Source organism: Heteronotia binoei, chromosome 5 (genome assembly GCF_032191835.1).
Source record: "Heteronotia binoei isolate CCM8104 ecotype False Entrance Well chromosome 5, APGP_CSIRO_Hbin_v1, whole genome shotgun sequence".
In the NCBI taxonomy this organism is placed as follows: Eukaryota; Metazoa; Chordata; class Lepidosauria; order Squamata; family Gekkonidae; genus Heteronotia; species Heteronotia binoei.
Window position 1 is genome coordinate 94,278,149 of NC_083227.1, and position 14,990 is coordinate 94,293,138.

General features: G+C 43.4%; 1 protein-coding gene across 1 annotated transcript in view; it reads left to right on the top strand.

Annotated features, from left to right (window-relative positions):
* NUP210 (nucleoporin 210) overlaps positions 1–14,990 on the top strand; it is a 155,498-nt gene that overhangs the window by 49,727 nt on the left and 90,781 nt on the right. The window contains exons 12-13 of the mRNA XM_060239833.1: positions 9,145–9,300; positions 14,252–14,450. Coding sequence (XP_060095816.1) covers positions 9,145–9,300; positions 14,252–14,450 — 355 coding nt within the window. The remainder of the gene's footprint in view (positions 1–9,144; positions 9,301–14,251; positions 14,451–14,990) is intronic.

Here is a 14,990-nt window from a genome sequence, read left to right on the forward strand (position 1 = left end):
GTCCCAGTATGCATGCCCACCAGAGCCAGCACGAGGATCCTGCCAGTTCCTTCTTGACCACCACGTTGAAAGGATCGTTCTTCAATTGCTCCAGTCGGTACTTATAGAATCTCTTTCTGGATTTTCCCTTTCTTGCCTGTTTTTTATTTTTCTTATTTCTGGTCGTTTGAAAAAAAAAAAAAAGAACTTTCGGTTGGACTTGGGTCAATATAGTTCTCTCTTCCCGCGTGGGTTTCTGTTGCCTATGGAAAGGCGTTGGGGATTCTTCAAGTGCTACCTGAAGTGTGGTAGTAAAATCGCACCCCTGGACGGTCACTCCCTCTGCTTGTTGTGCCTGGGCGAGGGACACCGTGTCAACTCATGCCTGCATTGCTCGAGATTTTCTAAACAAACGCGGAATAATTGGGCGGCAAGGCTACTGGCGGCTTTAGTCAAATTGGCTGCCGAAAGTGGCAACGGGCCCCTTGGCCCCGCTGGGTGACGCTACCCAGTCCATGGCCTTGGCATCGATGGATCCGTCATCTCCAGCATCGACGGTTATGCCGACTGAGTGGGGTCGATCCATGAAACGACCCTCTGAAGGGTTAGTGGAGCCCACACCGACTAAGAAATATCGGGATGATTCAGGGAGCCGGTCATCCCTCCCAAAGAAGCATAAGTCGAAGGACAAGCGTAAAAAGGACAGACTGTCCCACACTCCTTCCCCTTCCAGGGATGCTTCGACAGATTTGGTGTCGGCGCAAACTGTTCCACCTCAGAGAATTCTGGCATCACCCAACTGCCAGAGAAGTCCATCAGTATTGGGAAGACATGGGTCTCAACCGACCCATTTTTCGGGATCGGAGCAGGAAATCGACCTCACCCAGCGAACTCATTCTTCCAGGTCGGAATCACGTTGCCGGAGTGACAGCGGTTCGGTATCGGAGATTGAGGCTTCAGCACCGAACGAACCCATGGCACCACTTCCTCCTAGTACAAAACGAAGAGAGGACTTGAAAGTTTCCGCCACCTCCTATGTGGGACCAGCATCAGTGGCCTTGTTCATTTGGGCCTTATCCATATCCATCACCGTATCCATGGTACTGTCCCCACGAGCTGCCGGAATGGGACCAACGCTCAGAAGCTTCGTACTTCTTGAGGGTTTCACATCATTCTACCACTTGCTGCACACCTTCAGCATCGGTATCGATTCCTCCCAAGAGACGTAGGGAGAGGTCTGGGGACCCGCAGGCTCATCCGTCGGCATCACTCAGGTCACCCGAAAGCGCTTCAACCCTGCTGTTATCGGAACACTCTGAAAGAAGAGGAGATTCCTCGACATCGGACTCCGAGGTTGGTATCAATGATCCAGATAAGGCAGCGGAACCTTCTCCAGACTCTCATATAACAGAGGATCTTCCAATATCCCCCTCGGAGGATCTCAAGTCATATGGGGCTTGGTGAAGCGTATGGCACAGTCTCTCTCCCTTTCGATGGTCCAACCGCAGCCAGTTGTCGATGATACTGTTTTAGATATTATGCAGCGAGACGCATTGACAGCTGTGGCCCTTCCAGTGACCAAAGTCATCCTGCAGGCAGTGAAGGAACCTTGGGCAAAGCCAGCATCCACACCAATTTCCTCATGATGTTTAGACCATATGTATCATGTCCAGGAGGCTGGTGCTGAGTTTTTGTTTTCTCATCCCAAACCCAATTCGGTGGTGGTTTCTTCATCCTCAAAGGCTCGCAAGACCCATTCTTCCCCGCTTGATAAGGAAGGCAAGAAGATCGACAATGCTGGTAGACATTTCTACTCAGCGGGAGCCTTAGTAAAAATCTCCAACTATGCTGCATGTATGACACGCTACCAGTATTCGGTTTGGGAACAACTCACGCCTTTAATGTCATCTATGAGTGAGGAGAAGCGGTCTTTGTTGAAGAAACTGCAAAGAGAGGAATTTGCTGTGGCTAAACAGCAGTTGGCTGCGTCAAAGCACATGGTGGATGTCTCTGTCAAGACTCTCATCTCCGCCGTCTCTACACCGTCACTCTTGGTTACGCTCAGCAGTCCTTCAGCCTGACACCAGAGCCTATGTGGAAGACCTTCCCTTTGAAGGTGAAGGTCTTTTTAGCTCCACAACTGATCGTGTCCTACAGGAGATGGACAAAAGTATTATGACCTCGCGGAACCTTGGCGTCCCTACATTTTCTTGGGCTGGAAAGCCTAAGCAGTGGCACAAACCTTGGCCCAAAAGGCCATATCAGAAATTTTCCCCTGACCGATCTTGGAGACCTCACTCTTCACAGACTGAAGAAGAAGAAGATACTAGATTTATATCCCGCCCTCCACTCCGAAGAGTCTCAGAGCGGCTCACAATCTCCTTTACCTTCCTCCCCCACAACAGACAGCCTGTGAGGTGGGTGGGGCTGGAGAGGGCTCTCACAGCAGCTGCCCTTTCAAGGACAACCTCTGCCAGAGCTATGGCTGACCCAAGGCCATTCCAGCAGGTGCAAGTGGAGGAGTGGGGAATCAAACCCGGTTCTCCCAGATAAGAGTCCGCACACTTAACCACTACACCAGACTGAGAGCAGATCTCCTTATAAAGGAAATAACAAGTCCAGGTTTGCCTCGGCTTCTGCAGCCACCAACAAACCCAAGGGCTCCCGCCCTACAAAGCAGGGCCTTTGACTTTTCTGCCGCACACATCACCGCCCCTTCTTCCTACATCCACCTCCGTCACCATCTACCTGCATGGGAGTCCATCTCCACAGACAGATGGGTTCTCTCCATTATATCAGAGGGTTACAAGATAGACTTTGTTCAAGTTCCGACTCAGTGTTTGTCATCACACTTTCTTCCCCCCCTCTACTAAAGGAGGTGAGCAACCTCTTGCAGAAACAAGCCATAGAACCAGTCCCTACAGTGGCCAGAAATGGGGGGTTCTATTCTCGTTATTTTCTGGTCCCCAAGCGAGATGGGGGACTGAAACCAATTATGGACCTTCAAAATCTGAACAAGTGTACCAGAAATTCTGGATGTCTACCCTACAAACAATCCTTCCCCTCATCAGCCAAGGGGACTGGATGGCAGCCTTGGATCTGAAGGATGCCTACTTCCATGTCAGCATCCACCCATCTTACGGGCACTTCCTCAGGTTTGCAATAGGCTCCAACCATTTTCAGTTCAAAGCCCTTCCATTTGGCCTGTGTACTGCACCACAAGTGTTTACTAAGATGATGAGTGTTGTAGCTGCACATCTCCAGCTTCAAGGCATAGTCATTTTTCCGTATATCGACGACTGGCTCCTTGTGGCGGATTTGAAAGAGCATCTTTCCGGCCATATTGCAACCACTCTCCGTCTTCTTCATACCCTTGGTCTGCAGGTCAACATGAAAAAGTCCCACTTGATACCATCAAGGACAGTTCAGTTTATCGGGGCTCTGTTTGATACAAACCTTCATCGTGCTTTTCTGCCTCATCAGAAAGCATTGGACATCATCACTCTCATTCACCTTTTTCAAGTCCGGAAATGGGGCACAGCACAACAGCTGCAGCGGCTGCTGGGGCTGATGGCAGTGACTACCAGTGTGTTGCTGTTCATGAAACTTCGAATGAGAGGGCTTCAACTTTGGTTTCTCTGGAAGTTTTGACCTCTACGGGACTCACCTCAAAAGAAGTTCACAATTCCACAGTCGATCCTTCGGGCTCTGAAATGGTGGACATCCAGAGACAACATCTGTCAAGGAGCTCCCTTCCATCTGCCTATAACGATGGTTACGATCACCACAGAATCGTCCCTATGAGGATGGGATGCTCAATTGGATACTCTGTGGGGGGGGGCAGTCTGTGGCCACCACAGCTGACTCGTTGCCACATAAACTATTTCAAACTGTTGGCAATTCATTTTGCCCTTCAGTCTTTCCGTCCCTTGGTAGTGGGAAAGGCTGTGGCTGTGTTGACGGACAATACAACAGCCCTTTGTTATGTCAACAGGCAGGGTGGGACAGTCTCCTGAAGACTCTGTGTGCTAGTGATGGAGCTGTGGCTGGAGTGTCTGGATCAGGGCATCTATGTGAAGGCGTCACACCTTCCAGGGGTACTCAATCTCCAGGCGGATTCATTGAGCAGAGGAGCAGCATCGCTGCATGAATGGGAGATGCAGTGGCGTTTCCTTCAACCAGTTTTCCAGCTCTGAGGGTATCCTCAGATTGATGTTTTTGCCACAACCCTGAATCGGAAGTGTCCTTTGTTCTGCACCAGGGGAGGAGTGGATCCGGTGTCCTTGGGAAACAGTTTAATGTTCCAGTGGAAGGGTCGGTTTCTGTATCTGTTTCCGCCTCTTCTGCTGCTGACGAAAGTAGTCAACAAGATAAAGAGGGAGAAACCGAGGTGCATACTAATCACGCCGTGGTGGCCTCGGCAAAACTGGTTTCTGATTTTGCTCTGCTTGGCGTGGGGAGTTTTTCATCATTTCCCGGCGGAACCAGACCTTCTTTTGGCCCAGAGAGGGCAAGTGTTTCACTACAACGTACCTCACCTAAAGTTGACAGCGGGGTTCATCGACTCTGCAAATTTTCGAGTAGAGTTAAGTACGTTTTTCTGAACAGTAGAAAGTTGTCTACCCGTATTTCCTATTACAGGAAATGGGGGAAATTTGTTCGATTTTTGGCTGAACCTGCAATTTCACCCCAATGGGTGGGTTTGCCTGTGATTTTTTATTATTTCTTATCTTTGTTTGATGCTGGACTTTCCTTTTCTTCTGTGAAAGTTTATTTATCAGCTATATCAGTTCACCACGAGCCTGTTGAGGGGCATTCGGTGTTTGCTCATCCTCGTTCGAAGCAATTCCTGAAGGGACTGGTCAGGTTGCATCCTCCTTCTAGAGCACCCCCACAGTTGTGGGATTTGCCGGTAGTTTTGGACAGGTTGACCAGGCGTCCCTTTGAACCGATGGCAACCTGTTCCCTACAGCTTCTATCCTGGAAGACTGCATTTTTGGTGGTGATCACATTGGCACGCCATGCAGGGGAGCTCATGGCTATGCGTTGTGACCACCCGTACTTAGTGTTTCATGAGTCCGGAGTTTCATTGGCTCCTGATGTTTCGTTTCTCCCTAAGGTGGTTTCCCAATTTCATCTTAAGTTGGACATTTGGTTACCTATGTTTTACCCTACGCCTTCTTCGGACAATGAGCGTTGGTGGCACGCTTTGGCTGTCAAGCGTGCGTAACTTTTTTATCTGAGCCGCTCTAAGAGTCTTCGTCAGGACCAGCATCTTTTTGTTTCCTATGCTGCTCCTCAGTTGGGTTCTAAAATTTTCTCTCAGAGGCTTTCAAAGTGTCTCACTGAAACTATTAAGTTGTGCTACTTGCTGGCGAAGAAGCCGTTGCCTGGACCCATTCGTGGACACTCTACTAGAGCTATGGCGACGTCGGTGGCATTCCTGAAGGGTGTCTCATTGATGGATGTTTGCAAGGCCGCCACTTGGTCCTCTCTCCATGCTTTCATGAAGCATTACACTCTGGATGTGCATGCTCAGCAGAGGACTCATTTGGGAGCTGCGGTGCTGTAAGCTGTCTCTTCTGGTTGACCATCTGCTCCTGCCTCCAGGTATGTCTGGGTTGCTAATCTCCCATGAGTGTGAAGCACAGAGACCACGAAGAAGATAGACAGGTTGCTTACCTGTAACTGTAGATCTTCAAGGGTCATCTGTGCATTCACACTACCCGCCCTCCTTCCCCACTGCTGACAGTCTCCCTATTTTAGGGGCTTCCAGCGGTCAGGAAGGAACTGGCAGGATCCTCGTGCTGGCTCCGGTGGGCATGCATACTGGAACGCCTGTGCATGCTCACTGGGTGCCGAGTGCGAAAAATCCTGGGCTTTTTAGGCACTGATTTGGGGATTGGCATGGGCACTCTATCCCATGAGTGTGAATGCACAGATGACCACTCGAAGATCTACAGTTACAGGTAAGCAACCTGTCTATATCGGTCATGACACTGAAACTTTGGAACTCCTTCTCCAGGGAAATTCATGCATTCTGTTGTCATCTTCCACTAGTGGGTGAAGACTTTTTTGTTTGGCTTGGTGTTACCCCCTAACTGTTATTGACCTTCCTCCCTTATTGCATTATGATATATGTTTGTATATTTTAATCAATTGTTTGAATACTTTATGCATAATTATATTTTAAAAGCTGTTTTAGAGATTGATAAATATGTGTTTTAGTACATATTTATGTTTACTTGTTCCGAATCAATATTTTATCAATCTCCTAAATTAAACACTATGGCTTGAGGTAAAAGTCATATTCTAGGTTCTGATTTCTTGAGCAGTCCCTTCCTAATACTTTGTTATAACAAATGCTTTGAAGAACCAAACAAGATTTTCTCCCTTTCAAAAAGCCTCCCACTTGTGCAGTTACCAAGCGACCATTGCTGGATCAAGAATGATGCCATGGTAATAACAAATAGAAAGTCAATTGTCTTGATCCACAGAAATAATATACCTGCATTGACTGAAATATGTATGTGGGTAGATCTGCTAATTCATTGAACCATAAAACTGAAATGTCTTTAAAATGTCTCTAACATTTTATATGATAAATCTGAATCACTCTGAAAAATCGGGCCATTTAATGCTGCCTTATATTAAAGTTTGTGAGAGGAAATGAAGTATCTTGCTCTTCTGTTCCTGTACTATTTATAATTGTGTAAGCCATCTTTTGTGATTCTTGACCTTCAGCTGTATTTTCCTGTACAAATATTTTTTAGTATTGTTTTACTCCTCTGTAATATTTGACTCACAAGCTAGCTATATGATCTTTGTGTGTGTGAGTGCTTTCAAGTCACTTACAACTTAGAGCACACTGTGAATTAATAACCTCCAAAATGTCCTATGATTAATAGCCTTGCTCAGGTCTTGCAAACTGAAGGCTGTAGCTTTTTGTTTTTAGGATCTTTATGCTACAGAAATTAGCTGATGCTAAACTAAGCAAATATACCATAAATACATTTACAGCTTCCTCCACATATGGCATAGTATGGGAGGACCGTGGCTCAGTGATAGTGCATCTGCTTGACATGCAGAAGGTCCCAGGCTCAATCTGTGGCATCTGCAGTTAAACAGAAATCTGACAGTAGGTGATGCAAAAGATCCACTCCCAGTTTGAGTAGACAATACTGACCTTCATGGTCTGACTCAGTTTAAGTATTCAACTTCATGTGTTCAACTGTATTAATAATTTTAGGATTTATTTGAATTCTTAAATAGATCTAATCTGGGAAATAGAAATGTTTAATTTTAAATGTTAAACTAATGCTTTTCCCCCCTTCATGCCACTCCCCCCCCCAGCTTTCTTTAACATTCTAGTTTAAAAAATAATTTTGTAGCAGATTTATGCCTTCTCAGTGTATGCAGATCTCCACAAGATACCCAGGAGGAAATTTAGCACACAGGAACACTGCAAGGAGGGTGGGTGGGTATGATTCAGAATTGTGCCATTCCTGTTTTTCTCTTTCCCATAATTAATGACACAGACTAGATTTACATTGCCAATATTTCTTATGATGGTGGGGAAAATGTATGTCAAGATTTTATGTGGCTACAGAGCTAAAGCAGATGATGTGCATCTTTGATATCCATAGCATACCAAGTTATCTTGCTGTTCAGTGCATGAGGTCATTCATCAAAGTCACAGGCTATGAAAGTATAATTTTGGTTTTTGTGTTTAGTCCACAAAAACAAAGCTAAACTTCTGAAGTTCTTAAACATCTGTTGTAGGCTGCTGAGGGTTGATTTCAGGAAAGGACTTGGAACAGAAGATACAAAAATTGAATCTTTAAAGAGTCTGACAAACGCTATAATGTACAAAAGTGGTACAGACCTCTGTGAGTCTCATGGTAAATAGAAGTACTCTTTGTTGTTGTCAGTCACTGACTTTTGATGAGTTTCTGGAGCCATGAATATACACTGCTAACCTCCCCTTAAGGCTAAAAATAAAGACACAATGACAGCAAGAAATCAATTTTCACTCTTTTCTTTGCCCTCTTTTGCCATTTATACTTTGCAGCAATTCCCACTGGTAGAAAACACTTTCAGCAGTACACAGGTTAGCTGTACTGAGACTTAAAATCATTCAGTTGTCTGTCTTTTGCTTTCAGTAACAGGAAATTAATCAGTGTCCTAAAAATACAGCAATTCCATAAGCTGAGCCTCTTGTGTGCTGACTTGTGAAATGATATGCTGACTACAGGCACTATTAATCACTGAGATATGTCCAAGTATCAAAATTTTTGCAGAACGGACAAGCAGTAGGAGTGATGTGGGTGGCAGTTATAGTAACAGACAAAATGTCTACATGCAAAGGAGAGAATAAAATACAGTGAAGGGTGGACAGTTGATGTTTCTGGTCTAACAGAATTCTTTCCTCTATTTCTGACTTGCCATCACATATTTTGTAGCAAACCCACTGGTTTGCAGCTGAACATACCCTTTTCTGCATTCACAGTCAGACCATAAACCAATTGAGGATATGTTCAACTCTAATCAAGCAACTCAAACATCTGCTAAATGAGGTGGCAGCTGCCTATTGATCAGAAGCCAACTCCCAGCTGATCTGGGAGTCCTTATGCTGGAACACAGGAGGGGGGAATCAGATGGCAACTCACAGCTGATGGGGGATAAGCTGGAAATGGGCTTTTGTTCCCCCTCTCATCAGAATAAAATTGCTATACCATGATGTGTGAGATCAGAAGAGATTAGCTTGTGTTCTCTCACTGCAACTGAGAGAAGAAATGCAGATTGTTTTTCTATCTTCTCTCCAGGCTGAGAGTAAAGAAACCAAAGCAACATTTCTGAACTCTCCATTGTGGGAGAGTTGGCTTCTGATGGTTGTGATTAGCTTGTTCCTGCAAATGGATGTGAACAGGTTGTGAACAATTGAATTGCCCTATGGATAAGCTGGCTATCTTATTGCCACTGGTGAACTGGATGCTATCTGAACTGGCATGTGTTCAAGCAACCTTAGATTTGACAGTTCCAGGCTAAAGTGTTGTATTATATTTACTATAGAAATATATAATAGCTAATTGCAGGGTATCCATGTTTCAAGGTATTTGTAATAAAACCATATTTGGTTGTTTTCTTTGTCATTTATTGTTTTAGGTTCAAGGTGGAAGTGGCAACTTCACTTGGTCTACATCTAACCAAAATGTTGCTACAGTGACAGTTAAGGGACTAATGACAACTGGAAATGAGATTGGTGTCAGTGTGATACATGCCAATGATGTTCAGAATCCGTTACACTATGGGGAAATGAAGGTAAACAATATTTACTTTGCTCTTTCTTGTGAGAAGACATTATCAGAAGCTGTGGGGGAAAGGCCTCTGTAGTATCAGCAAAGAAGCAGAGAAATTCTTAAACTGTGAACCTTTCTGCATTTAGGAGATTTTGCTTGCGAGGTTCAGAGCAGGCAGGAAGTGTTGGACATTTTTATTTCTCTCTCATCTTCCATGAGAGGATCTTCTTAGATGAAATATTGATGTTTGTTAAAGAGCAGCTGCCTGTTGCTTTCAGTAATGAAATATTGTAGAAGCAGGTTTGTATGCATGGCATTTTAACAGTCTATTATTACTCTCACATCCAATTATAGACTCTGAATTAAACAATAGGATTTATCTATTAAAGATTGTTTATCAACCTTTAAATCCGATAATACAAAGAAGTACGGTGTAGTTCAGTTCTTTGAACTATAACTAGCAACTGGACTGAAAATGTTCAGAGACTTTTTTCTTTTATTAAAAAAAGTTATCTTTATTATGCAAGACAGTAAGAAATACAGGCATGTGAAAATTAACCATACAATTCTTATAAAAATAAGTGCTAAAATTACCAAAGTTCCTGACATTATTCAGTTGTGTTATAGTAACACAACTGGTTTTGGGTTTTTTTTTTTGTCTCACTGCTTTTAGGGATTATTAGCAAGCCCAAATAGCACACACCAAGAAATCTCACCTAATCTTCCAAAACCTTCATCCAGAGAAATCTGATTTGCTTATCACAGTAATGCATATCTATACAACAATGGCAGTCTTTTTATATATCTTTTCTATCATAATCATGTTGATACTATGATTGGTTCTTAACAAACATGAGATAATCAACCCAAGTGCAAATGAACCAATCAGCAGTTGCATATGAGTTACATCTGATAATGCAAGATAAGAAGGCCAGTCTTACTCTTAACCTCTATTTAAAAAGCAGTTAATCTAACTTTACTGGAACTGTTTCAATTAACTGTCAAAGATTAAAATAACTTTAAGAAAAAAGTTCATTGACAGTTGAAAAGTTCATGAACTTTTGGTTAACATGCAGGATTAGCAAGAAAAATGAAGTAATCAGCTAGAACTACTGTATAGCCAAAAAAGCAGAGTATAATTCAAAAGTTCCGAAATAATAAGGCAGCTATGTTAAGTCAGTGGCACTAGAATAAAACTGGAGTCCAGTACAGGGCCGGCCCTAGAGTGTGCAGCTCCCCAGACAGACTTGCCGCGCTGCACCCCTTCCGCAGCAGCGTCCTACCACCCCTCCCCTCTGCCCACATGCACCACGCCGCTTCTGCCCCTTCCCTTCTTTTATTTGCGGCACCGCAATGTGACGCTGTGCTCCAACCTCCACCCCCCCCCCCCCCCCGGTGTGCTCAGAGGAGTGACACCAGCCTCCCCCTTACCTGCTTCAACACAGGCATTTCAATAGTGTTCTCTTAAGAGAGTGCACAATGAGGCTTTGGTCCGCCCTCCCTTCCAGTTCCAGAAGGGGGGGGGGAGGGAAGCCTTGTTGTGCCCTTTCAGTTCCGGAAGAGAGGGGGATGCAAAGCCTTGTCATGCACTCTCTTAAGAGAATGCTTTACTGAGATGCCCGTGTTGAAGCGAGTAAGGGGGAGGCTGGCGTCGCTCCTCTGAGCATGTCGAGGGGTGGGATGGGCAGCAAGCCACCTTCCACCCCCCCCAACCCGGCATGCTCAGAGGAGTGACGCCAGCCTCCTCCTTACCTGCTTCAATGCAGGCATTTCAATAAAGCGTTCTCTTAAGAGAGCGCTTTACTGAGATGCCCGCATCAAAGTGGGTAAGGAGAAAGCTTTCTCATAATACAAGAACTCGTGGGCATTCGATGAAATTGCTGAGCAGAAAGGTTAAAACGGATAAAAGGAAGTACTTCTTCACCCAAAGGGTGATTAACATGTGGAATTCACTGCCACAGGAGGTGGTGGCGGCCACAAGCATAGCCACCTTCAAGAGGAGGTTAGATAAAAATATGGAGCAGAGGCATTTGTCTGGGGTGCGGGGAGTCATCTAAACTTTCCCCCCAGCAAGTCTGGGTACTCATTTTACCAACCTCAGAAGGATGGAAGGCTGAGTCAACCTGGAGCCGGCTACCTGAACCTGCTTCTGCTGGGATCGAACTCCAGTCATGAGCGGAGGGCTCCGACTGCAGCACTGCAGCTTTACCACTCTGCGCCACGGGGCTCTTCATTTTAGTTCTAGCCTACCAATTTGTAATTAAAAATTAACAGTTAACAATGAGGTAGGGAAGGGGAAGCAGTTTGCAAGACAGACAGTTGTTAATTCTATTAGCTATTAAAACTGTCAAAAACCATTGCCGTCCTCAACTGTGTGTTTGGTGGAACATCTCTGCCTTGCAGGTCCCGCAGAATTGTAATAGATCCTGCAGAGCCCTGATTTATTTTGATTTATATGTTTTTATAGCTGTGTTGTAAACCGCCCTGAGCCCACTAGTAAGGAGGGTGGTATAAAAGTCTACTAAATAAATAAATAAACATCATGTACTGTACTCCTTAAGCTAGTGTTAAAAGAAGGAAAAGGCTAGCTTATGGTCTCATACTGCTGTACAGACCTTACAATATCTGTGTTCTAAAAATGCCTCTTTTTAGCAGATGACAGTTGCCTGCAGGAGACTCAGAAATGATGTTTTTAATTAAAACTTTATTTTCAGATTCATGATTCAGAGCACATAGCAATAGAAGTACACTTCATCCTATTTGAACTTGTAACAGCAAGCATTAAATGAAATGAGCATCTTCATTTTAAAGATTTTAACTGTGTCTGCTCAAGCTTTGCATCCTGTGTTTGAAGCAAGCATCTGTCTGTTGACCTTGATTATCAGGTTATGCAAGTCATCTATAAGTTCCATGAGGATTACAATTTTAACACTGGACCATATGGTCTAACAATTTAACCTGAAGCAGTAAGCAGATGGCTTAAAAAGTTAAGACATGCCAGATGAAAAGCTTTGAAAAAGCAGTTGTTATGAAATGTTGCTACCACATCTGCAGTTGTTTAATGTTAGAAAGAATTAAAATATAAACATACAAATCAAGAATCTAATTATCTCCATGTCTGAGGTAGCATTGCTACACTTTCTTTGTCACTGAAAATGTGTTACAGAAGATCAGCCTGCTTCATAATCTGTGGTGAGCTATCAGACACAGAAGTCCTATGCATAGAGGCACAGCAGAAACCTTGCTTTATTCCCCTTCTAATGCTGTTGTAATGCAGTATCAAGCTTATGTGAATCATTACATGCAATAAACTGAATGATGCTGGGGTGGGGAAGATGGGAGCAACACATTTAAAAGTGGGCTACATATTCAGAACATTTCAGGAACCCTGACTTAATATAAACTAAAGTTTGTTGCAAGTTCACCATCCTTGGGGGTCTAAATGTATTTCATTTTATGCTAGGCAGGGCTTTTTTTGTAGCATGAACTCCTTTGCATATTAGGACACACACCCCTGATGTAGCCAATCCTCTAAGAGCTTACAGCGCTCTTAGTACAAGGCCTACTGTAAGCTCTAGGAGGATTGGCTACATCAGGGGGTGTGGCCTAATGTGCAAATGAATTTCTGCCACAAAAAAAAGCCCTAATATGATTGACTCCTAAGTCTCCCTTCCACTAAGTGAGGGCCCTTCCTCCAGCAGAGTAAGGCTCGTTGGCAGAAGGGAGTTGTATGACCCCTTCTGTTTCCAAAATGATAATCACCATTGGAGCACAATGGTATTCTGTCTTACTCCACTTCTAAGCAATGAACTAGCTATGTATAAAGGAACTGAAATGAACATGACTTTCCTCTTCAGATGATAGATTTTCACTGTAGGTGTTTTCATTGCAACTATTAGGAGAAAGAACAAACATTAAAATTCACTTGTCAGGAAAATAGACACCCACCACAGATTATATTCGAGGAGGAAAAGACTGGATTATACTCTGCTCTTCACTTGGAATCTCAAAGCAGTTTAATCACCTTCTCTTCCTCTCCCCACAGCAGACACCATGTGAGGTAGGTGGGGCTGAGAGAACTGCTCCTGAGAAAACATCTCTGATAGAGCAGTGACTGACCCAAGGTCACCCAGGTACTGGAGGAGTGGGGAATCAAACCCAATTCTCCCAGATTAGACTCTGTGGTCTTAATCACTACACCAAACTATTTATTTATGTAGGTTTACTACATGTTCAGCTGTATGCTTACAATAGGACATGCAAATCCTAATATAAGTATACATAATTAAAATTTTGACAGGTAGTTAAAAATAGAGATTCTTGAGCTTCATGATGGATCAGTCCCATGAGTACAAAAACAAATTAGCTACTCAGCTATATTAAAGACCAAAAAAGTCCATTTTTTTCCTGAGGTAAAGGGCTAGGAGCTCAGTCCTATGCAGTTATTCCATTCCATGCCCATTAGTTTCTGTAAGCTTACATGTAGGTTTTATGACTGGTGTTAAGGTACCCAAAAGAATGGCATTCTCCACTCTTCCCTTGATTCTCCAGTGCCATGAACATAACTGGGAACATGGACAACTGCTTGTGCTCTACTGATTGATGGATAATGGTCAGAGGAGGTAGATCCGTTATCTATTCACTGTTTAAATCAGACCATACAACTTTAATATGTGGATGAAGATAAAAAGTTTCCCCCAGCAACTACTTCCTTTTCTATAGTCTCCTTACTGGCCTAAAGTCAGTTACCTTCTCAAAACATACACCAACCCACACAGATGGGTCTTATCTTTGTATTACTTCCTAGGTTTCACTTCTTTGGCTGTGTTTGTTGGCAGCCTGATGTTCATTTTTATAATGCTTGAAAAGTCAGAGAAGTACAGATTTTTTTACATTTTCTTTTTTTAGGTTTTAATCATTTCTTAATCATCTCTTTTCTGGCTACAGTGTCTTACTTCATTATTTTTTCTTAGGTGTATGTGACAGAACCTAGTGACATGGAGTTCATACCCTGTCAAGTTGAGGCACGTGTGGGTCAGATTTTGGAGCTGCCTCTGAAGATTAATGGTCTAATGAATGTGGAAAATAATCAAATGGTCACCCTGAGTGACTGTTCACATTTTGATTTAGTTGTTGATGTGGAAAACCATGGTGTGTTCAATCCAATTCAAGGTAGCAAAAATTCTATCCATTATTCACATACTGTGGTTTTAAGGTTTTTAATGAACAGCAAATGTTTATAAATGATTACCAGGGGTCATAACAATATTAGTTGTTTCCACCATTTCTATTTTGGGCCAGTGCCTAATTGCCATGGTGAAGTTGTTGAGAAAGAGTAAGCTGAAACTGAATCATAACAAAATGGAGCTGATGCTGGCTGTCTCTTGTCTGGGGTCATGTTCCCACATTAGATGAGCCCCAGCTTTCTTAGAAAGAATATCTTCAAAGCTATGCACATGTTAAGCTACAGTTTAAAGTCTCAGATTACACATCTCCCATTGCTAAATTAACTTCTTTGGAAGTAGGACCTCTTTAACTTAACATGCTTTTAAACACTCAGAACAATGGAATCCCCAGGATTTAACAGAGACATCAGTTTCTTATCTCACTACATATGCTAACCTCATTCAGTCCTTACATCTATATTCTCACCAATTCCCCAGAAGGGCCATTTCATTTTATATCTTATTTGGAATAATGTATTAGAATAGT